A 24126-nucleotide genomic window follows, 5' to 3' on the forward strand; every position below is an offset into this window, starting at 1 on the left:
CTCTCCCTGCCAGCACAGATCAGTGGAGTTGACAGATGCTTTTAGAAGCCAAGCCATGTGTCATAAGTTTATTTTATGTTGTGCGACCTGTTCTGCATTATCCTAACAAGAGGATATGTTTCGGGCTTTGCATGTCTAGCATGTTGCTAAAACCTGATCAACAACTAAATGGGTAAATTTAAAGAAACCTTTTTGTGCATCCACATTTTTATTTTGTTTGGTATCAAGATATTTCAGTTGAGCACAGAAAAAGTTGCTATATTTTAGGTGTTATTACTGAAGATTTTGTCCCCATGGATGTTTTTCTTGGCATATTTAAAGGACTTCTAATACTATACAATGACTAGGCTGAAGAAAATGTTTTTTTTTTCTTTGCAATGAGCAGCATCCTGTATCACAGTATGAAACATCTCTACACAGTAATTTTGACCAGATTGGTTAAATCTGTTGATGTACTGGAATATCGAAGCCTGTATATTGCTGTGGATACGTTTTGAAGTAGGCAAAGTGCTTATATTTCAAGGGCTCCTACAGCTAGGAGGACCAACTTTTCCAACAACAGAAGCTGATCCAATTTTAAGATACTTCTTGTTCTAACCACAAGCATATCAGTAAAGCTATCCATAGATGGGCATATCCAGTCTTTATACAATTTGGCCATAAGTATGCAGCCATTTATTTATTTTTTCCCTTTTTGTTTTTAAGCCGTACAGACACCTGTTGTCATTTTGTTCTAAGACCTCCAAATTGGCCAAGGAGAATTTCTGAGGGTGTGGCAGCTTAAAAGTTCCCATATGATATGTCTTGAAATGTTATATTGTATTTACATGTACTCTGAAACTGAACACAAGCTGTTGTTTTCTGGTATAGCCATTTTAGTTGGAGCTCCTTTATGCACATGTGCTGGGAATATTGGCAAGAACACATGAAAGGGAATGTGCTTTAGACACCTGTTTAGTGATTAGCTTGTAACACACTTTTCATGCATTGCACTTTTACAGTACAATCTGTTGTACTGGTGGCGCGCTTAAACACAAGGGAAATATGATCAACTTTCTAAAATTTGACACATGGCAGTAAAGTTTTAGAATGCATTGGTAGTCTGGATTGTTGTGAAGGTGTCCTCAGGGTTTTTTTTAGTAGGTTTATACTATCCACACTAGAGCAGAGCCAGACAGCGCCAATCACTGGCTGTTTTGGCCCATGTTTCTGTTCAAATATGCACCTTTATGCAAATCATCTATATCTCTTTAATAGGCAGTTGACAGACAAAATCGCAGATGTTCCCTTGCCATGTGCTTGGTTACTGCCAATACAGATTATTGCTCAACTAACAATGTTGACTGTTGCTTCATCAAAATATTTCTTGTAAGCTGGTAAAAATTCCATTTCCCAATGCCCTAGAAATAACCAATGCAAATGATGTGTTCCTAGACAAGCCAGCTCTTCACATTCCTGCATACAGAATTAACATTGGCATTCAAAAGTGTGTGCTGGGCAGGTGGAGGATAATAGAGCATTCCACAACACTTGTTGTTTTACTTTGTTGACATTTGCATGCCTAATGTTGCTTACTGTACTGATACAAAGTCCTTTATGAATTGCAGCTTCATATACACTTTTTGTGAGCTCTTTGCCAATGTAAATATACATACTCCCTACTGGCCAAAACCAACAGGTAAAAGAAACTGCTTTTTAATTTGTCTTTAGGTTTGTCCACTTTTTGAAATCTCCCACCATGTGGCAAATAGATGTCTGTATGGTTAATACAGGCTGTTCATGCCATGTTGCACTTGTCACATAAAGCCTGAAAGATGGGGGTAAAAATGTTCTGCACTATGCAAATTTTAATTTTGTACAGATTAGAAAGAAAATGCAAGATAGAGCAAATTTGCAACCTCCAAAATTGCATTGTTGCTACTTCCCACACTGAGTAGGGCGCTTTTTAGAGAATGTTTTAAGTAGTTTGTAAGATGCTCTAATTTTAAGTGCTGCTGGAGTTTGAGTTGTGTAAGTTAAAGTATGCTAAAATAAATTATATAAACTGCATATGTATAGATTGAAAAAGTCAGAAAAGGTGGTAGTCTAAAGCCAACCTTTAGCGGGTAGATCATTGGCAGAGTCACATTATTGAAGAAAACTGTAGAGAATCTTTCTGGTTCTTTTAAATAACCGAGAACTGCAGCTCACGTTTAGGAAGATAAACAAAGTTGTTTTAATTAACCTATCGGATTGCAGTGGAACTTGTTCACACACTCTTCCCACCACTTCCTGGTTGGACAGATACTGCACAGTACAAGTCATTGCGTATAATCCAGTAGGATAGGAAAACAAATCTGCCAGTCTAATTTATTGTTGAATAGTGACCACATATTGGGCAATAATCAGCCAACTTGTTCAAAAGACCAAAGTGACTTCCAAATCTTGTGGCCAGGTTCACGCCTGTCATGATACAGACTGTTTGACTTTTTTCCTTCATATTTAGAGACTCCTTAATACTGCTACTGAAAAAGAAAGCTAAAACCCTTAAATGTGCTGTAGATGTGGCATCAATACCAGCTCCAAATATAAACTTATAAATCAATTTCTTCTCATGCATGAATCTGTCTAATCTATGTCTCCTGCAAGCTTTAATCTCTGTCTGAGCGTGTGATTTCATATTCTGTACTTTGCCCCAGACTTTCACTTAATCTTTTACCCAGTATGTTTGTTTTTTTCCCTGATGTCTGTTATGGACTTGACCTACTTTGCAACGCGATGTATGACCATCAACACTGAAGACACGTTGACATTTGTTGTAAATGTGTCTGGTGTCCTAGGTCTGAATTGCATGTGTCGCTCTGAGCCATGTTAGTAGTTGTACCTTGCAAAGGCCAGTTTCATTAGAGAAACTCAATGTAATTATGTACTGAGGATTCATTTAAGTTCACACAATGTTGGAATATCCAGCATCCTGTTAAGGTATCTGTTAGGGCTTGTTTACTTCAGGGAAAGATTTGAGGCAGGGGGAGAGTTATATTATCCATGATCTGATCAATGTGTAGTGGTTGGTGGGACATGTAAATAAAGAAATAATTATTAATGCTGTGCTGAACTTTTGGTGCTTGAAAATCCATTGATTCATTCATATAGCATACTAACATACAGTAGCATCCTGCCAAACAGTCAGTGTATGAAGTTGTGTGCAGGAGGTTGACTGGCTTTAACTTGCTACATTAGTTACTTGATTCATGAATTAATAATGGCACAGAGGTGCAAAGCTTAAACAATAAGGAAATTAAACGTCAAACACCACATCCACTCTGTTACAGGCAATTTCAGACTTGACAATGATGTAATTTATTACATGCAACACATAGTCACATGGCACACTGCTAGTGTAGCTGGGTGCCTGCTAGTCACATGGCACACTGCTAGTGTAGCTGGGTGACTGCTAGTCACATGGCACACTGCTAGTGTAGCTGGGTGACTGCTAGTCACATGGCACACTGCTAGTGTAGCTGGGTGACTGCTAGTCATATGGCACACTGCTAGTGTAGCTGGGTGACTGCTAGTCACATGGCACACTGCTAGTGTAGCTGGGTGCCTGCTAGTCACATGGCACACTGCTAGTGTAGCTGGGTGCCTGCTAGTCACATGGCACACTGCTAGTGTAGCTGGGTGCCTGCTAGTCACATGGCACACTGCTAGTGTAGCTGGGTGCCTGCTAGTCACATGGCACACTGCTAGTGTAGCTGGGTGCCTGCTAGTCACATGGCACACTGCTAGTGTAGCTGGGTGCCTGCTAGTCACATGGCACACTGCTAGTGTAGCTGGGTGCCTGCTAGTCACATGGCACACTGCTAGTGTAGCTGGGTGACTGCTAGTCACATGGCACACTGCTAGTGTAGCTGGGTGACTGCTAGTCACATGGCACACTGCTAGTGTAGCTGGGTGACTGCTAGTCACATGGCACACTGCTAGTGTAGCTGGGTGACTGCTAGTCACATGGCACACTGCTAGTGTAGCTGGGTGACTGCTAGTCACATGGCACACTGCTAGTGTAGCCGATTGATATAGTGTATGCCATGGTCAATGTACTCTAATCCGCTCTGTATATGGAAGTTTATTATAAATTAAACTATAAAACTTGGTAGGTATCGGCTTAACATTTTGTGCCCGCCATTCATCTAAGGCACACAATGTTTTGGTTGACACCTTATCAGTTCTCATTAAGCTGTTACATTCTAGTTTGGGGTGCTTTCATACTGCATGATATTCTGTCGTAAATCTGCGTTTGTTTGGTCAAACCTATAGATCAGCCAAGCAATATTATTGCCTGCCCTTCCAAAACCACACCACGCAGGCCTAAACTCAAATGGGAATTTAACACTTATATCACAATTCTAAAGTCTAGCAAAGTGCTGTGTATTTGAATAATCTAAACCTGCTTTTTCATGCAGCTTTCTGCGGTGACTCGTTTTCTCTGAGGAGCCTTGAAGCAGACGGCTCATGACTTCAGATCAGGATACTAAAGTTGTGGCTGAACCGCAGGTGCAGCAAGTCCAAGAAGCCAAAGACAGTTCACATCTTGTAAGTACTAGTTTATTAACACGCAAGATAACTGCTATTGTTGCATGTATGCTTGGCTTCCTTTGCTATAAAATACCAAACTCTTGGCTGATGGGAGTTACAATTCCCTTGGGTGTAAAAATATGTTGCGCTGTCTTGTAACTTCAGACTAGAATTAATATAGTTGTGGACAAAAATATTGGCAGTTTTTTCTAATGCACCATTTCTTCCAGGTCACTTTTGAATTTAGAAATATTCTGGTATCCACATACGTATTTCTTTTGGTTTCCAGTTGAATAATAATTTAATAAGTTACCAAGTTGTAGCTTATTCCCATTTCCACCATACGTAATGTTAAGTGCCATGGCACTGTAGCCAACCTCCATGGAAAGCGAAAAATGATCAGATTGCAGTGCAGGGTTGATCGAATGGTGGAGAAAGCACGTCTATCAACAGACAAACAAAGTCAAGTTGTCCTTCTGATACGGTATGACCGTTTCGATTCATATCCATGGCATCATGACATCTGGTTATTACCAGACCATTTTGGAGACAAATTTTGAACCCATTGTCTGTAAGCTTGGTCTCCATCGAAGGGCATGGGTCTTCTGGCAGGACAATGAATCCACACACACACAAAAAGCACCCAACAATGGTTCAGGACAGTGATTCAAGACTTTGAATATTAAGTCTAGGATGTGAATAATTTTGTTAATGTCATTTCTTTTCATTTTATAATTTAAAAGGTTCTACAGCAGTCAGAATCAAAAACAAAGGTTCTGTATATTAAGAGTGAAAGATTTTAATGTTTGTAGTGCAAAAGTGGGTCGTGTTTTGCCACGGAACATGGGTTCACGGAGAGGGAATCCACATTCCGTGGCAAAACATGATTGGACTCTTGACGGGTACGTAACATTTTTTTTTCTAGGCTCACTGGGTGGAGGAACCAGTGTGTGCGACACAAACGCTCAGTTTCTCATATTTTGTTAATATACCCTTAACTTGACATCTGCAACAGATAACATTCATTTCCCAAGCTGGTAGCCATTGAAGATTTTTGGAGTGTAGATGGAAGTGGAGTTGTCTCGTCCACTGTTAATCTTGCTCCTCTTCCTACCCTTGCCTGTGATTATTACACTTTTTGAAATGGAGTCTGTCCCACCTGGGCATGCCTTACATGTGTGGTGCAAGGGTTAATTAAAACCATCAGGTCTGTTTAAAAGTCCATCAAAATGATATCTTGCACTCCCTATTAAACTCAAAGTTTTGCCACCACTAATTCAAGAGCTGACACTCTTAGGAAGTTAATCCCTTACTAATCTCAGAATGCAATTGCAACCTAATTTAAATAGAGAGACTGTAAAGCAAAGAATTTCCTGCCTGTCTGGCAAGTGAATTCTTAAGACCACAGAGCCGGAACATTATTAAATGGAGTTTAAAGCTGCAATACTGAATATATTTTTTCTTTTTTAAATAGAAAGTTACGTACCTTTTTTAGCATGTATCTGGAAGTAATTTTTTTACCTATCCTCCTACAAATCATTATCTCCTTTCAGATTGTCAACATATTTATTATGACAACAGTGGTAAAATGTCAACATTGTGTTATGGTGTCAACATTCTGAATGTCATTGTCGACATTTCATACCCAACCCAAATGCACTGATGTTTTATGCTTTTGAACCTTTTCAAAGAATTTCCTTGATATGGATCACATGGAAAGTGGTTTTCCTCAAAGCAGTTATCTGTACTCAGAGTTGGTGGGTTGCATGTACTGTGCTGCACAGAGCCTTTTCTTAATATCTATATGGGTAAACGATGTTCTCCTCAGAAAATTTTGCCAGTTACGTGGCATTAAAAAGTAGCCGGGTGGGGGAAGTTGTAATACTTTGCAATAATGTTGAAAAATGTTGGAGGTTATTGCTCACACCTGCCTGGACTGGTGGTCAGTGGTCTAACACACACTGCTGGCTGTAGTGCTCACATAGGGGGGTATTCAATTGTTCCTCCGGGCGCTGCCGGAACGAGCGCGTTAAAACTATTACCGTTTATACGGTAATTACTCGCTCAATTTCAGCTCGCAGCTCCCTGAGCAGCGAGCTGAAATTGAGCGAGTAAATTACCGTATGAACGGTAATTACGCGCAATATTACCGTATAAACGGTAATAGTTTTAACGTGCTCGTTCCGGCGGCGCCCGGAGGAACAATTGAATACCCCCCATAGTGTCTGTTCTAGTAGGAGAAACAATGATGTATTCTATTGTAATAGGACTCTGTTGGGCTCCAAGAGCCGGGTGGAGCACCCAGGAAATAGGTGCTGGGGAGAACACTGGATAAGGTGGTGTTAAGAGTCCATCCAGAATTTCTGCCTAAAGTAGTGTCTATGGTGCTCATAAATCAGGAATGTTGTACTGCCATCTTTTTGTCAGCAACCAATTAATGAAACAAAGTTGCATTCACTGGATTTAGTGAGAGCAATCTCCATATAACTGTCCAGGAGAGAAGAAACTCTGAAACACAGAGCAGCTCTTCGTGCTGGACCTAGATAACATTATGTTCCTTCTAAATAGAATTTCTTGAGGTGGATCGGTCAAGTTACAAAACAGGTATATAAGAGTAATATTTGCAAGGTGCCAGAGACCTTCAGTGCCCACTAAAAAGAAAGTGGGAACATCTTGGGCATGCAAAGCACTGGCTTCTGCAGTGAAGCTTTTGCAAAGCAGCTGGATGGTCATCTTTCATACTTTCAATTGTCATCATCTGGTAATCTTGTGCACCTCAGATTCTCAGCTTGGGAAACATGCTGAAAATCAATAATTTAGAGGATGAATTAAGAACATATCTGACTGGCATTGTTTTTCTTGCATGGCCCACCCTACCATATTGCTTTGGTGCATCCCAGAGTTATGGCTGCCAAGGAGTCTGACGGGGAAAATAACAGAATATGCTGATCAATAATTCCTTTTCTTCAAAAGTCTCCCTGGCAGCCCAATTTTCCATCCATTTTTTTTTTATGTTAATTTTTTCAGAAGAGAGTTTCGGAAATCACTCAGTCATAGGGACAGAGGAGGAGGCTGTGTGTTTTTTCTACCCTGTCTCTACCTAAGCTGGAAAGTTAATCTTTTCCGAGTTATGGCTGCTATGAAGTGTGTACAATAAAAGGAATTTATCATTAAGTTCTTTTCTCAAAACAAAACTGAAATGAACACAAAACGGTCATAGCACACTGGTATACTTTTGCATTATCTGCTACCTGGTGAAGACTAGAAAGTATGGACAGTTCATAAGTAAAAGTCTGAGCCCCCAAGCATTAACAATTTCTAAAAAATGTTCCTCACCTTTAAACTCGTTCTTGTCCAAACCCCTTCTCCTGTGACCTCCCTGAAAGATGGGTGTATGCTAATCTGCTTTTGCAATTGTTTTATTGCCCATTACTCAATAATCTGTTCTAGCAATGGGTTCTTCTAGAATACTGCAGTGATATGACATTAAGTTAACTAAATATATTATGATTTGCACAGAAAACACGATTACGTTATAGATTTCTTGTGGAGCTTAATTTATCTCTCTAGCTTTTTTATAGGGCTGGTATATATCTATTGCGCATTTCATGTGACTGGTGCTACTAGTTATATGTTTGAAGAGTTCTCCCTAAACATGGATTAGGAAAAATATTGTTTTGATTTTTCTCTAAATGGAATACACCTCCCTAAAAGGTATCACCAAAGTTGTCCTTTCTAGCCAAAAATATTCCCAAATCTTTCAGCGTCTGGGTTAGGCAATAAAACATAGATGGCTGTCTGGTAACACAAAGTTTGAAATTTATCAAGCTGCTGGTTCGAAAAAGTGGAGATGTTGCCTATAGAAACCAATCAGATTCTAGTTATCTTTTATTTAGTGCAGTCTCCAAAATGACAGCTAGAATCTGATTGGTTGCTATAGGCAACATATCTACTTTATCAGACCCGAAGCTTGATAAATTTACACCCCCCCCTCTAATTCTGACACAGAACGCATTTGAAGTATACAACATCATATGTTAACTCCTTGTGTGCTTGCACGCAGTGATTTGCTGTAAGCCATGTTATCTAAAACAACTCCCCTCTTTGGGAGTAATCATGACTACCTTTATATATTTTCTTAATAATTCTGATTAAGCTATAATCATTACCGAGACTATGGAACATTGAAAGACTCTGATTTATACAGAGGGTGATTCGGGCTTGAGCTGCATCTCTGCCATATTGTACTGTACACTTCCATACTGTACATATTTGTGACCAGATCTGAAAGATATGACTGTTCATCACTCGGGTTGTATGACTGAGTTATACAGCCATTCTGGTAACACTGCAAAATATTCAGGCCCATAAATGCTGCAATCTGTGACCATTGACTCGACTGACTGGAAAAATTGCAGTGTGTATGAGCACCTATACTAACTAAACCTGTAAGCATCATTCATTTAAAATGAAATGGGTTACTCTTTTCTACTCCATTAATCTAAAACTAGAAAACCCTGTGCTATTTTCATTGGTCGTTTCAGCCTGATATGTGCCAAAATAGTTGCATGTGTCTAAACAGGTCAGTTTGTATTGTGAAAACTACAGGCTACAGCTGGCAGGGTATGCTGGAATTTGTAGTTTATCAAGTCCTTTCTTGAGCCACAGGTTGGTCAGATCTGCAGTAAATCATTGTACTCTGATATATATCAGAAGTCTCCTACTGTTCTATATAATCACATATACTATAGTCTAAGTATTATCTATAGTATCCTCATATTGCCATATATACTGTTTCTGTGTATACATCATACAGTATGACCATGTTCATAATATAGTTTTCCATGTATTGTCACCATATTCAGATGTGGAAGAGGGGAAAGTATAAAAATGCTTGCTTGTTTTCCAGGGTAGTGATTCAAGAAGAGTGTTGTAAAAAGCAGAGTCTGGGCTTATAAAGCCTAAACCTGCCCTTCCAGCATCCATAGGACCCATGCGTGTGAGATAATGTCATTACCCATACATGGACGCATTGTGCCTTGGCCTGATGTCCCCATTGTGGATGTATGTCATAGGAGCAAGGAGTCGCTCCTTCACAGCACGTATGGCTATTTTAAATATTGCACTACTCCATGTGCAGTAAATAGGGATGCAGCTTGTCCCTAGCTGACAAGTGAATGGAATTCCATGCCGATCTAGTATGGGACAGCCTATTTATGGTGAAACCTGTCTTTCAGTACTTTCAGCACTGTAGACTGACAAGATATGTGAATTGCACCTGTCATCTGCACTCTGTTTGCATCTGTGCCTGTAACTTGACCACAGATTCTTCTTAAATCTTATGTGCTGCAATAGTTTGCATAATCAATTGCTATCAAATATTTTCTATATCAACAGTTACTCTTTTACATAGATGTGCTCAGCCATAGAAGAGTTAATTGCATCGCCTTATGAGTCTGGCAGCTGCCGATTTTTGTTCTGGCAAATCTCCTCAATACAGAGGCCTTAGTGTCTTGGATTGTAGTTTGAGTGACAATGCCATGTGTTTGAGTTGTCTGGCTGAAGTTACTATTTTTGACTTGTGGGCAGTGCCCTTTATTCAGCTGTACTGAATCTCGTAGTAGATCCATTAAATCTTCAGCTCATCCCCTAGCAGAGCATGGTTTTACAATGGGTTGCTGTTATAGCAAAGAATTATGCCCACTCAAAAACCTTGAGAGGACCAGCTTGTTCAATTCAACATCGTGTGAAGATATTGAGAAACATCCCACTACACAAGATGAAATTCAAGATTTCCACGCAGGAGAAAACTCATCAACTCTACTGCCTACTCCAGTCTCTGTAACAGAATGCTCTTCCTCTACCATAAAGTCAGGGCTGGCGAGTAATGGATTGTTTAAGGGTTCGCTATATCCCTGCTACAATAGTATGGATAATGCTGATCAAAATGGACCAATGCAGAGGCCTATAAAAACCAGGTCAGTGAACTTTCTGAATCCTTTAAATACTGCACTAAATGTCCTGTCCAAATATGAAAATTTAGAAGGAGAAATTGAAGACTCTCAAAATGACTCTGATTTAAGCAGCAAAAATATACAAAATGCAGACTGTTTTACGTCTAAAGTCTCTAATTCTGCTGTTGTGAATGCATGGCCACTGTACGACCATGTATCTCAGGCTCAAGTGTCACAGGGTCCAGAACACAGCTTGCAGGAAGCCTCTTCCATAAATGCAAATGATTTGGACAGCTGCCACACCGCATGGCAGAGGTCATTAACACAGAGAGAAGTAGAGAAAAATGCTGATAACAGCGAGAACAGAAACATATTGGACAGAAATACGTTGAGAAAACAAATAATTAAAACCCTGCCCTTTCTAAGCGATGTGGAGGAAAGACTGAATTCGAGGACTAACACATTTTACAGTATTTGTACAGTAGATGAGGATATAATGGACGATGACTATTCTGAGGAATTCCATGCTAGAAAGCAATATGATACTTTTCCAATTAATGATTCAGCTGCTTCTGTGGAAAGCATGGGTAACGGCTCACGTCCCCAGGATTTCGAGGTAGAAAGTTTAACCCATCAACAGAGATGCATTTCATCAACGTTAGTTTCAAATGATCCTGAAGTTTTGCCTCCAACACTTGTACCAGACTTACTCTCCTTTGAAACTCTGATACAAGATTTAGGCGAACATTATAACTCTGTTCTCGGTAACTGTTCTCAGGAAACGTCAAGTTTGTTGGAAATATCTAAGGATGTTGCAGTAGATTGTGAAGAGTCTAGTTTTGATTTTCTCACCACTCAAGGAAAATGTGAGTCGGAAACCATAGTTGATACTTCTGCTGTGTCTGAAGGTGTGTATATACCGTTATCATTAAATATACCTTTGCCTTGTAAAGCTCCTGAATGTGATTTTTCTAAACAATTTTTAGATGGGACAGTTGGAGCACATGAGGATGCAGCGTGTTGTTATACTCCAGACACAGATTGTAACATTGCTGGAAGTCCAGGTACAGAGGTTCCTCCATCGCAAATACAGGTGGAAAATTTGAACCTTAAACCTATGCGCAGTAGTCCACAAAATGAAGAGACTTATGAGTACTGCATAAAGAAAAACATTGTTAATGATATTCAATCTACAGATATAGTGTGTGTGTTGCCTGTTTGGGAAAATGACAATGATGTCATTGCAAGTACTTTGCGTGGCAACATAATTGCACAACACTGCGAAGGAGATGCTTTTAATGAATGCCCTGCGGAATTGAATCACAGTGCCGATTCATTAGTTAATTTACAGACATGTACTAAGGAGACAGTGGATGGTGGAACATTGGAAAGTACCGAAGATCGGAGTTCTTTTGTTCATTGCATTGATTTAGTTGACCATTGTGCTGATAATGAGCAGTCAAGTTTAATAGTAACTATGCAGAATTCTTGCATGCGGTCTCCCCGAAATGTTAAATGTGATATAGATGCTACTTCTATTCACATTATAAACAGTAGTACTGACCATGCAAAGATACTAGATTTTCAATCAGATAACACTGCAAACAGTTTAAAAACTGCAGAAATTTGTGGTGTAATAGTTGATTGTGTTTCTCATGCAAGAACCATAGAAGAATATCCTAAAACTAATTTACCAGCTCCAAGTCCTAAGAGCAGTGGGTCACCTGTAATGGGAGATTATGTAGTCCATGATATTGCCTATTTTGACATCTCTTCACACATTAAAAGTTCAGCGGACCATGAAGAAGAAGAAATGGCATACATGGATTCTGAGAACATAGTAAACGAAATGCATGTCAATTCCATTGCGAATACCCATCGTTCCAGGCTCCTTTATGACAATTATCTAGGAAACGCTGCTCATTGTGACAACACAGAAAATACCAGCATACTTTTCCAAAATAATGTAGTCAGATTACTATCAAAAATTTCAATTGCTCATTTTGATGAAGTTGAACATAAAAGTTCTTGCCCGGATCTGGAAAACAGTCATATTGAGACAGGTGAAAATACTAAGCTCACAGACTGGTCCCATTATGACGAGAACCAGGTTGATCAATATGCAGCTACCCCTTCTTATGAAATTCATAAGCTCTCCAGTGATTTCGGTACCAAGGACTGTGAACAAAGTAACGACAAATGTGTATTGGACTTTATGCAAGATCTTCTGAGAGAGTCTCAAAATCCCTCCAAGGAGCTATCGGAAGACGAGGATCGGATTTTCCCTTCATGCTGTGTATTATCTGACAAACATTTCATGACTAGACCAGACTATAGAGTGGACTACTTATGGCATGATTCTGTGTCTGGAGACTCCCTTTGTAACCACCAGTACCATGGCATTGACGAAAATCTTCAGCTTCCAGAAAATAAAAGCATATGGGGCTGGCCTGAAATGTGTTGTGAATCTGTAAGTATTTATTATGTTCTTGGAAAATATATTTATTAGTTTGGGGGCATCTCTGCCAAACGTTGTGTGATATCATTGGGATATATATGAATATTGTTTAGGCTAGTGTCCCTTTTAACTTTTATTTGAATAACTAGCTTGTACATAATCTAAAATGCTCAGAAACAGAGTATTAAACTTGTGTTTTCACTAACTTCTCAAGACCGTTGTTCCTGTTCTGTTGACAGTTGATCAAATTCTGCTTGATTATGGCTTGCTGTTGTGTTTGCCACAATTTAGCACAAGTACTTCATCTCTTTCTGTTTTCAATGTCGTACAAAGAAGCTGTACTGCGTATACTTCTTTATACAGCATGCATTCCATGAAAGAGATGTGTACTGTGTGTGTGTGTGTGTGTGTATATATATATATATATATATATATATATATATATATATATATATATATATATATATATATATATCATATAAAATAGCTGTCATGTTGTCAGGTGGGTCTGTTTTGTTTTGTAACTACCAATAATGCTTCACAGGTGTAAACTATGGATATGTAGGTCAACCTGCATGTTTCACTTAACCTAACTGCAAAGAAATTAAACTAACCTCTTCAGGGTACAAACTTATTTAAGCTTCTGCACAATTATTTATTGAATTTCACAGATGGGAAAAAAATAAACAATGTGCCATGTTTAAAAGTTTGAGCACACCACCCAGCATTACTTTGTAATAACTCCTTTGGCAGATATAGGTATAGAGCGATGGATATATTTAGATGTAAATAATCTACATAATATCTGTCTTGCATCTGTCTGAGAGAGATTCTCACAACACAGTATCTAGTGTAACCAATAGTTACAGAAAGTGCTAGTCTGTGTTGGCTTGCTAGTGTAACAGTAGCCTTAACACTGTGTTAGTTTAAATATGTTTAAACCATAAAAAAATATAAATACGTTCTTGAATCCTTTTAATTTAAGGATAGGAACTAAAGTTAATCTCTAAACAAAACTAATAATTAGATTTGACCGACAGTCACTCTATTTTTGAATGCAAAAACACTTTACATTTGTTGGTCTTTTCTTGCTCTTTTTTTTTCTTTGAGACATTTTTGTCAGAGTTCTGTACTGTGGTCGTTACTTTCACACTAATGTTTAATATCTTGTTTTGGATGTTTATTTTTGTAGGAATCAGCTAAGGTTTCAGAGTTAAACCCCAATGCTAAAGTATGGGGGAATCACATGCTGCATGTGGAAGCAGGCGGTGCTGCTGATGGACCTGTGGACCAATCCTGGGAGGAGCTTCCTGATGAACCTCCAGACTCCTCCAAAGACGGTACAAACATTTCAGACTTCAGTCTAGAGGAGTTTTGTGGGGTTTTTTGCTTTCCACAATTATATGTTTTTGTTAGGTTGGTCTTTCAGTCTTTACTGCCAGCAGCCATTTCCTCTGTAGTTCTATGCTCCCCTACTTCAAAGATTTGAACATGCTATTTGCTACTAAAGTAGTGGGTGCGTTGTTGACAGGTTCTATACTGTTACCGCATAAATTATTATTCATTCCGGCATTACACATTGCAAATGTGAGACTTGGTAACAAATCTGTTCTAAAGGTGCGTGAGTGCCAGCTGTCAAAAGTGCATTAACAAAGCGTATCGTATCTAACAATGGCCAGCATGTTGTTGCTCATTTTGAACTATGGAAAAAAGGTCGCTGATGCATTAATCATAAAACAAACATTGTTCACTTTTTTTTTCTCTCATAGTTTGTTTTGTGATTATTTTTTTTTAAGCCTTGAATGCTGCCTTTTATGTGTGTTTTGTTCTTATCCATTCATTATATTGAAGTTAGGGAAAGGGCATGAAAACAGCATCTGAGGAAGTGTCTGTGTTTCCAAAAACAACACTTTGAGAGCACTGCAAGTTAGAAACTGCATTCTAATGCGAGTTGATCCCTAATTGAGGCCATATGGGCAGCGCGCATGCCCCTAGCCAAAAGTACTCTAATTGTTAATTCACATAATTTCATATTAAATCCATAATAAAGTGATGTATATTTAGCTTTGTTTAAATTTGTTCTGTGTAGATCTGTTTTTTTTCATCTAATATATCAAGCATTGTTATACTGCGGGAAAGAAAGATCTTGCAATGTTTTATTGATTAAGATTTGATGATTCAGGACTGGATGCCAATGGTGATGGTGACAGGAAAGGACACAATGCTGTGTTAACACAAGACCCATCTCCATCAGTTTCTGTGTCAGACCAAACAGATATGAATTCTGTATCTCTGGGAAACTCAGAATATGAATCTATGCATGAAAACTCCCATTCAGGTACTAGAGTTTCACTAATAGCTTTGTACAGATCTCTAACTCTTTTCTCACTCTCATGCCTAAATTGTCAAATTTCAGATTTCTTTCTAAACACTCTAGACTATTAAAACAAAACTTTGGTATGCAAAATTGGAATTTTTAAAGATAACTCTACACTCAGTGGCCTTTTTATTAGGTGCACCTTTCTTGTACTGGGTAGACCACCTCTGCCCCCAGAACAATCTAAATACCTTGTGGCATAGATTAAGCAATATGCTGAAACATGCTTTAGAGATTCTTGTCAATGTTGACATTATAACATTACACACTTGCTGCAGCATCATCCCAACGGTGCTCTGTTGGATTTGGATCTGGTGACTGTGTAGTCTATTCAGGGGCGGGTCTAGAAAACTGGTGTACCCGGGGCGATTTAGGCCCCGCCCCTCTCTAATATCTTAGGCTGCCGACGGCTGCATACTATGTGCAGGTCCGTCCAGCCGTGACAGGCAGGGACAGTGTGCTGCCCGGCTGCTCTGATTGTGTTTTAAAACACAATCAGAGCAGCCGGGCAGCACACTGTCCCTGCCTGTCACGGCTGGACGGACCTGCACATAATGTGCAGCCGTCGGCAGCAAGTGTCTGCTAGGGGGGCGATCGCCCCCCCTGGATCCGCCACTGAGTCTATTGGAGTACACTGAATTCATTGTCGTGTCCGTGGAACCAGCTTGAGATAACATGTGCTATGTGACATCGTGTTATCTTGTTGGAAGATTGTGGCTATAAAATGATGCATGTGATAAGCAACACTGCTGAGGTAGGTTGTGGCATTTAAACAATGCTCGGTTTGCATTAAGTGGCCTAATATGTGCCAAGAAAACATGCCCCATAACATCGCATCACCATTGTCTCCAGGCAGGATAGATGCATAGATTCATGTTTATGCCTAATTCTGATCCTACCATCTGCATGTTGCAACAGAAATAGATTCATCAGACCATGCAACGTTTTTTCAGTCTTCAACTGTCTAGGAGTGTGGTACCCAGTGTTGTCTTTTGCTGCTCTCATCCATTCACTTTAAGGTTTGACATATTGTAATGCTCTTCTACGTGTCCCTGTTGTAACGTGGTGTGATCTGGTCATTCTCTTCTGACCTTTCATTAAACAAAGCAGAACTGTGCTCACTGGATGTTTTTTGTTTTGAACACCCTTTTCTGAAAACTCTAGTGACAGTTGTGTGTACAAGTTTCTGAGCTGCTCAAACCACCCAGTCTGGCACCAACAATCAATCCACAATTCACAGTCCCTTAGATCACATTTCTTCCCCCATTCTGGTGTTTGATCTGAACAACAACTGAACCTCTTGATCATATCTGCATGTTTATGTATTCAGTTGCTGCCACATGTTTGGCTGCTTAAATTTTGTATTAACAAACAGGTTTACCTAATGAAGTGGCCACTGAGTGTATATTACTAAATGCGTATTTCAGTCACCAGCTGACTTTCTATTCTTTTACTCCTGCCTCTAACTAGTAGAGCCAATAATTGTTTACAATCCTGTTTACCCGAATTGACACTTGTAGCATATGTTTCTCAAGGCCTGAACCTGTAGAGTTTTGAATGCCAACTGCACTGTTTGAGGCTGAGAGAGAGAAGTTTATTGGACAAACTGTGGCACTGTTCAGTCAGCTTCTGAGGCACAGCTCAAAATAAGTGAAACCCCTCTTCTGAAAACACATGTTTCACAGGTCTGCATTGCACAATAGTTTCAGAATGCTTTTCCCTTTTGTAAGGTTTAACTTGCCCACTCCTAGTTGAATGGCCAAATCATATTGGGCATAATTAGTTAATTTGGCCAGTGGTCACTTGCACATCATAATCAAGAGTCCAAATTGATTTTACATTGTAATTGATCAATCTTAATAGTAATATGTTCAAGACTGTTGATCATTATGGGGCAAGGGGCAGAATGATGTCTAAATTGGTCGTCAAAATGTTTGTGTATGACTTTAGGACGGATAGGGAGTTATCGTTTTCCATTGATTTCATGGGTCTGAGCTGTCTTATAGTACATTTTCTTCTATTAATATTTTGTTTGACTAAGACAGACTTTTTTTTATATATTAAAACCTTTGCTTTATTTGATTGGTAGGCTGACGGTCCACTATTGTAAGAGACAGTTGGTAGAGTTGTAGATGTCTCATTCTTCATTAATGTCTTTATTTAGATGGTTTTTTTTGTTAAAACCCAGTGATCTGTCTACATTTTTCATACCTAATTTCTAAATGATTAGAGGAGTTATATATAGCATATTATTTATATATTCACCTTGTGCACTAGACAACAGAATGAATTATAAACCTAACAAACATTTTAACATTTCAGAAAGTCAGTCACCACATTAGAACTTTCTGTGATCCTTAGTTAATATGACCTGAAAACATCTCACATTAACTTAATTGTTGCCTTCTGATATGAGATGCACAGACTTTGTTAGAAACTTAACTTTGGTTGGCACGCTCAGAATTTGGTCTTCATGATCCAAGTTTGTGGGAACATGGCCTCAGGAGATAGATGAAAACCTTGGATCGTATTAATCAGGGGTCATGTCTTTATAAGTGGGCAACCTCTTACCTTCACACCCCCTACCCTCGTCTGCAGAGCTTATGCAAAGGAGGGAGGGAAGCGGGCAATGTAGTAACAAAGATCTGAGTGGTGTTTATGTACTGGCTACACTATTATGTTGCTGCGGGACAGCAAATGAATATAGTTATTTACACCAATGTTGTATTAATTTCAAATCAAGTCCTTACGGTCAGACTCATAAAATATTTACTGAAATGTTGTAGCACGAGCTGAAGTGAGCTCTTAACGCAAGATAGCCCATAAAAATTAATTTGTTTAAGCTGTTGCTTAAAGAAAGATATCTAAAGGTTTACAAACGTTTTACTCTATTATTAAGACTTTTATATTCAGATCATATTGTAGGTTACTCAGTGCAGGAAAGGAATATAGATAATTGTACATGAACTCTCACATTAGTGTAGCTTAGACCTGGGGGTGTATTTGCAATATATTTGGACTTTGCCATACATGTTTGGCGTCTGAATGGCTCCAAACATCTCTATAGCGCTGGTTACCGACACAGTCTTATTAAAAGTCTGACATGCTAATTTTAATTTCTTTCCTATTAAACATTTAGGAGCAAATGATCTACCACAGCCAGAAGGCCAAGAAGACTTACGCGATGTGCTTAAAAAAACACTGGAATTTTGCTTATCTCGGTAAGTACAGTTAGTGAAATCTGTGATTTTTGAATGTGCACTGTGTATAATCTATAAATGTCACTATTAGAGTAGTGGTCACTTTAGGTCAGAGCTCTTATATATAGATTGACAACAAATACAGAGAACACAAAATAATTTTAAGGTGGGTTCCCATTCTATTGTTAGGAAATCTTTTGTCTGCTACCAATGAACTACATATGCCATAATGTAGTTATGTTGTTGAAATCCCCTATAATATACTTTGACAAAAAGATATATATATTTTTTTGGGTTAAAATCTGAAGCATGGGTTGCAAAGCTGATTCAGTCATAGTTTGGCCAAAAGGTTGAGGACCCTTGTGCTAGATATTAGAGCTGACTGAAGTGTTATTTGAGTATGTTTCAGCTGTGTTGTAGTGTTTCGTACAACTAGACATGTTAAAAAATAATTTATGGAACAGGCAAAATGTGTGGTACAAAGCAAGAATACCATCAACATCTTAAAATTCATCCTCAAATATTTAAATTGGCTTCCTTAAATTGTAAACTGTTCTAACTAATTTATTTGCTGTATTATTTTTCGTTGGGGTTTTTTTTTTGTTTTATAAATTTCTCAGTTGAAAACACAAATCCATTTTCTAGTTAAGTTTTATGTATGCCTGTAATATTTAGAAATTCCTCCTTTGTCTTCCTATAACCCAGTCAGTTAATGTAGAAAAAAAAGTACTTCTCTTAACATTAGCAAGAGTTGCTTCTTCCAAATCATAAGTCTACAAGTGGAAAATCTGCTCCTGTCCTCGGATCATGTTCCTGCTATTGTAGGCCTAGGCCAACATGCTAATGAGTTTTGCTTGACAATAAGCCACAAGGCGGTCTTCCATCATGGAGCAATGCATGTGTAATCATTTATATTTTCTAATTCAACAGTACATAACAAATGGCTCATATATCATGCTATTCCTTCATACCAGACTGACTTGCTGTTGTAGTCATTTGCTGCTTTTATGTTTAGCACGAATTGTAATGGTTTAGAAAGTGACTGCAGCTGTGGGAATAAGAATAATGTGCAGAGTAAGTTTTACAAAACGTTAAATTGTTTAGTGATTCAAAAGTGTTTTAAGATCTGGTATCACCAGCCCTCTTTAAATTATGACTTAGCAAAAATATTGTCTTTCTCCTGTTTTGGTAGGAGATAATGTCAGTATTCATAGTCCCCGGCACTCTCTGATTGTAGGACAGCAATAAAGACTCGGGTATATTTACTAAACTGCAGGTTTGAAAAAGTGGAGATGTTGCCTATAGCAACCAATCAGATTCTAACTGTCGTTTTGTAGACTGTACTTAATAACTAGAATCTGGTTGCTATAGGCAACATCTTCACTTTTTCAAACATGCAGTTTAGTAAATATACCCCTTAGTCTGCTCTTCAAAAAAAAAAAAAATATAAAATTTTTTTTTTTTTTTACTTAGCACCTATTCTTGTAATTTTGAGATATGAATCTGATCTAAAACTCTTGCCTCTTTGTTTTTCTTTTGCAGGGAGAATCTTGCCAGTGACATGTACCTTATATCACAAATGGACAGTGATCAATATGTGCCAATTATGACCGTAGCAAATCTTGACCATGTCAAGAAACTCAGCACTGACATGGACTTAATAGTTGATGTATTGAGATGTGAGTATTTCTTCTAACGCGCTTTCAGTAATTGGGACCTTTATCAAGATCAAGGTGTCATTATCACTATGTGATCTCCTGTTATCTTGGTAAACATCCTGGAGTGAGTTATTTTGCTCATTGTGTGTGCTCACTTCAAAAGTGAGGATTAATCCACAAGCAGCATGTAGCAAATGTTTCTGCCCGCCCCCTGATCTTGTATTATACAAACAAGCTTGCACTGTGACACAATTCTGTCAGTGATATATTGACCATTCTTTATTGAAGGGCCTAGATGTCCATTTTATTCATTTCAACCTTCATTTACTTTAGTGAGAAGTTAAAAATAATAAAATAATTGCTTAGAATTATTGTGGTGTGTGTGTGTGTGTGTGTGTGTATACATGTCTCCTTACACCTCCCGTCACTGCTCTTTTCCTGTATTTCTGCTGTTGGTTATAATATTTGTTCATTTAGTCAAGCTAATGGAGGCATGCTAGAGGCTGTGACAGACAAATGACTGACATTAGTATGTGAGGGGCGAAACAGCTATTTCTGCATTGTGATCAACAATCTCATAACACATGTACTAAGATAAATATAATGGTAAAGAAAATGCCGTAAAAAATATTTTCAAAAAGACCCCTATTTATTTCCATATAACTTACTTTACTGGTACTTTGTGTCGGTCAGTATCGGAATGGGAAAAAGTGTGTTTTGTTGATACCAACACCTTTTATACCGGGTGGCCTGTCTCCGGCCTTTACAGTTGCCTGCACTGGTTAATTCAATGCATCTTGAGTCTCAGAGGCAGCTGGACATGTCAACCACTGTTAGATCCAGGTTACATTGAATCGGTTTTGCCAGGCAGGAAAGATTGCCATATACTTTGTATTCGTATCTCTCAATAGATATGGAGATTGCTCTCCATGAGCTTCTGTCTCTGCTGTATTCCTCTGTCACCAACTTAATAGTAGAGGTGTGAGTAACAAAAGACCATGTTCACAAGCCCCAACACAGGTGAAAAAAGTTGGTCAGATCTCCCCCTTATATTAAAGCCTCCATAAATTCTGCTAGATGAATAGTGTTTTCTTTTGCGTCTAGTATAGTTTATTGCTAACGTGCCACTTTTCCACAAACCTGGGCAGAACTGAATTATTGTATAATATACACTGAATTAAAGTTTTAATGTACAATGATGTAGAACAAAATTCTAGTGTAAAGTCTAAAGTGCCTAGTTTATGTTTTTAAAAACGTATTATGCAGAATCGGAGAGTTATACTTTTAATTAACATTCGTTCCAGCTTTGCCTTTGGTCCAGGTGGATGAGAAAGGTGAAAAGGTCAGACCAAATCAGAATCGGTGCATTGTAATTTTACGGGAAGTTCCTGAATCTACTCCAATAGAAGTAAGAATGGCATCATTGTAAATTGTACAGATATCATTTTAAGTGGATTTTTCACTGCAGTATGAAATCAAACTGTTTTGAGGTTTTGTGGGTTTTTTTAAACACACAAATGTTTAGCTGATTCTTTACAAACTGTAGCTATTAAATGTCGTTACTGCTTATGAAAGGGCTTCTTTCCCAGCTTAGCCATCCAAACAGTATTTAAAACGTTCTTGAGGAGAACAAATACTGGTGGCTTCTCATGTGTTGCAATCACTTCATCGGATAGACACAGAACCAATTAAATCATATGCTGCCGTCATGCTGAGAAGCTGTCCATGCTGAGAAGCTGTCTCACCTTTTTCAAATGTCTCCAAAAATGTTTTAATGCAGATATAGTTTTTGTTTTTACTTCTTTTTGAATGTATTCATAATATGCAGAAGGCTTTCACATTAACATCACTGTTTCCCAGCAAACTGGTTTGCTTCTTGTGGGGTTTTATTGTGAAATATAGGATGACTAAACGTGGCTAATGAAGTGAAGTTGAAAGATATTCGAGTGAGACTGCTGTGCATGGTTCATGTAGAGAGTTAGTGGACTAGCACACAGTGATATCAAATCCGTAGAACAAAGAGAGAGGCATAACTTGATGCTGTTGCTTTTCATAGCAGTTATCAGGATACTTTTCTTGATTATCTTTTAAGAAGTGTTGGACTGCACATTTTAATGGATGTACTTAACTCCTAGGGGTAAATGTATTAAACTTGCCAAATATTGTCGAGTTGCAAAAAGCACTGTTTGACAGCTAAATTTAAGACTGCAATGTGTTTAAAGGCAAATCTTGGCGAGTTCAAAAAAAGTGCTGTTTAATACATTTACCCCCTAATTTGAATATCCCTAAATGAATCTTCAATTTATTTCTTTTATTTAAAGTGTCTATCACCTATTGGGCATTTAATTTGATAAGATAATAAAAGTTACACAAACATGAACTAAAGTCAAATAGTATGTTCTGTTATCCGTGTGTAAATATAATTGCATGTCAATCAACCACTCATGGTTTTTAAACCACTGCTTCCAAATGTTGCAAGAAACAGAATAATGAATAGCCAGGAATCATATAAATTATAATCTAATTCCCTCTTTATAGGTGTGTTTTCCTGTGGTACAAACATGATTGCTGTGTAACCATTTGTACGTTACTTTTAAGAATTTTCCATGTCTGACTTAATGATGTGTTGCTCTGTTTCCCAGGAAGTAGAGGCTCTCTTCAAGGGAGAGAACTTGCCGAAGTTTATTAATTGCGAGTTTGCCTATAATGACAATTGGTTCATCACATTTGAATCGGAAGCTGACGCACAACAGGTAACATTGTTTTATTAATAAGGACTGGTGCACATAGTTGTCTACATAAGAACACCTTTTTAAGTACATACTACACCAGAGGTGTAAACAGTCATTTGTTGTCCAGTTGTTTGGTTGATTACCCCCACCCCCGCTCCATTTTGTTTTTTTTGGTTTTTTTGGGGTTTTTTTTCTTGAATTTCTCCAAAAAGGGATCCTCTTTGCACTGTGCAGTTGCTTCTGCAGTAGAATCACACATTTAGATGACATGATGTGCTTGATGATCCCCATTCTGGGGATGGATGGGTGGCTTGCAGACCTTTTTACACATATGAAGCTAGCACAGGGTGATGGAATGTCCTTGTGCTATTATACGCTCTGAATCTTTAGAAACACATACATGCTGCTAATACAGTGTAGGTTTAGAATGCCTTCACTATGGGAGAGTTAAAACATCATTGTAAAAGTATGTCATGGTTTCAATAATCTGCAGTGAAAAGTTTGCGCACTCAACAATTTAACAGTCATAACACCATCGGAAAACCACTGATGGGGAAAACTGTTTTCGAGAAGTACACAGACAAATGATTCGGTGAAGTCTGCACAATCGGCACATTCTCCTGAATGAGGTTACTGGGGTAGATTGCTAAACATTTTCTGACCTTCTACATTGTGTTGCAGGGAGGGTTGTAGAACACATTTCATATTCTTTGAAAGGACAAAGATTTTGTCTACTCTTTTTGCTTTCATTGGATGTGGTCTTTGGCATGTTTTATTTGTGTGATGTTTTGTATGGTGTGGCTCCTAGGGTGTGCAATATGCATATTTATTCCAATCTTTCAAAATGACATTACAGAGACCCAACATGCTGCCGGTAACACACTGGGACACAAACTCCGTGTTTGTTATTAATTCAGGTGTTTTTTTTTACTTGTTAACATTCTTGTGTTTCTCAGCTGTAACTGCATCCACTTAATTCAGTTACTCTTGTAGGCAAACAAATCCTATAGTTTTAACTCCTCCATGGCTGGCGCTATGAGACCTGTCTGCTCTACATCTATATTCATTGTGTGCGCAGAGCTGCCTATATGTTGTAGCTTAATGACATATAGCATAACCTGATTTACCTTTTGTAGAACACAACGGGATATAACACCATCAATATCAGTACTGAAATCTAAAAATTACATTTT

The 24126-nt window shown here is 38.3% G+C and overlaps 1 protein-coding gene across 1 annotated transcript in view; it reads left to right on the forward strand.

Annotated features, from left to right (window-relative positions):
- LARP4B (La ribonucleoprotein 4B) overlaps window positions 1-24126 on the forward strand; it is a 61278-nt gene that overhangs the window by 23704 nt on the left and 13448 nt on the right. The window contains exons 3-9 of the mRNA XM_075212089.1: window positions 4443-4572; window positions 14159-14306; window positions 15149-15304; window positions 18483-18564; window positions 20086-20222; window positions 21506-21609; window positions 22844-22954. Of these exons, the coding sequence (XP_075068190.1) occupies window positions 4492-4572; window positions 14159-14306; window positions 15149-15304; window positions 18483-18564; window positions 20086-20222; window positions 21506-21609; window positions 22844-22954 (819 nt within the window). The 5' untranslated portion in view covers window positions 4443-4491. The remainder of the gene's footprint in view (window positions 1-4442; window positions 4573-14158; window positions 14307-15148; window positions 15305-18482; window positions 18565-20085; window positions 20223-21505; window positions 21610-22843; window positions 22955-24126) is intronic.

The sequence above is a fragment of the Mixophyes fleayi genome, chromosome 5 (assembly GCF_038048845.1).
Source record: "Mixophyes fleayi isolate aMixFle1 chromosome 5, aMixFle1.hap1, whole genome shotgun sequence".
NCBI classification, from domain to species: domain Eukaryota; kingdom Metazoa; phylum Chordata; class Amphibia; order Anura; family Limnodynastidae; genus Mixophyes; species Mixophyes fleayi.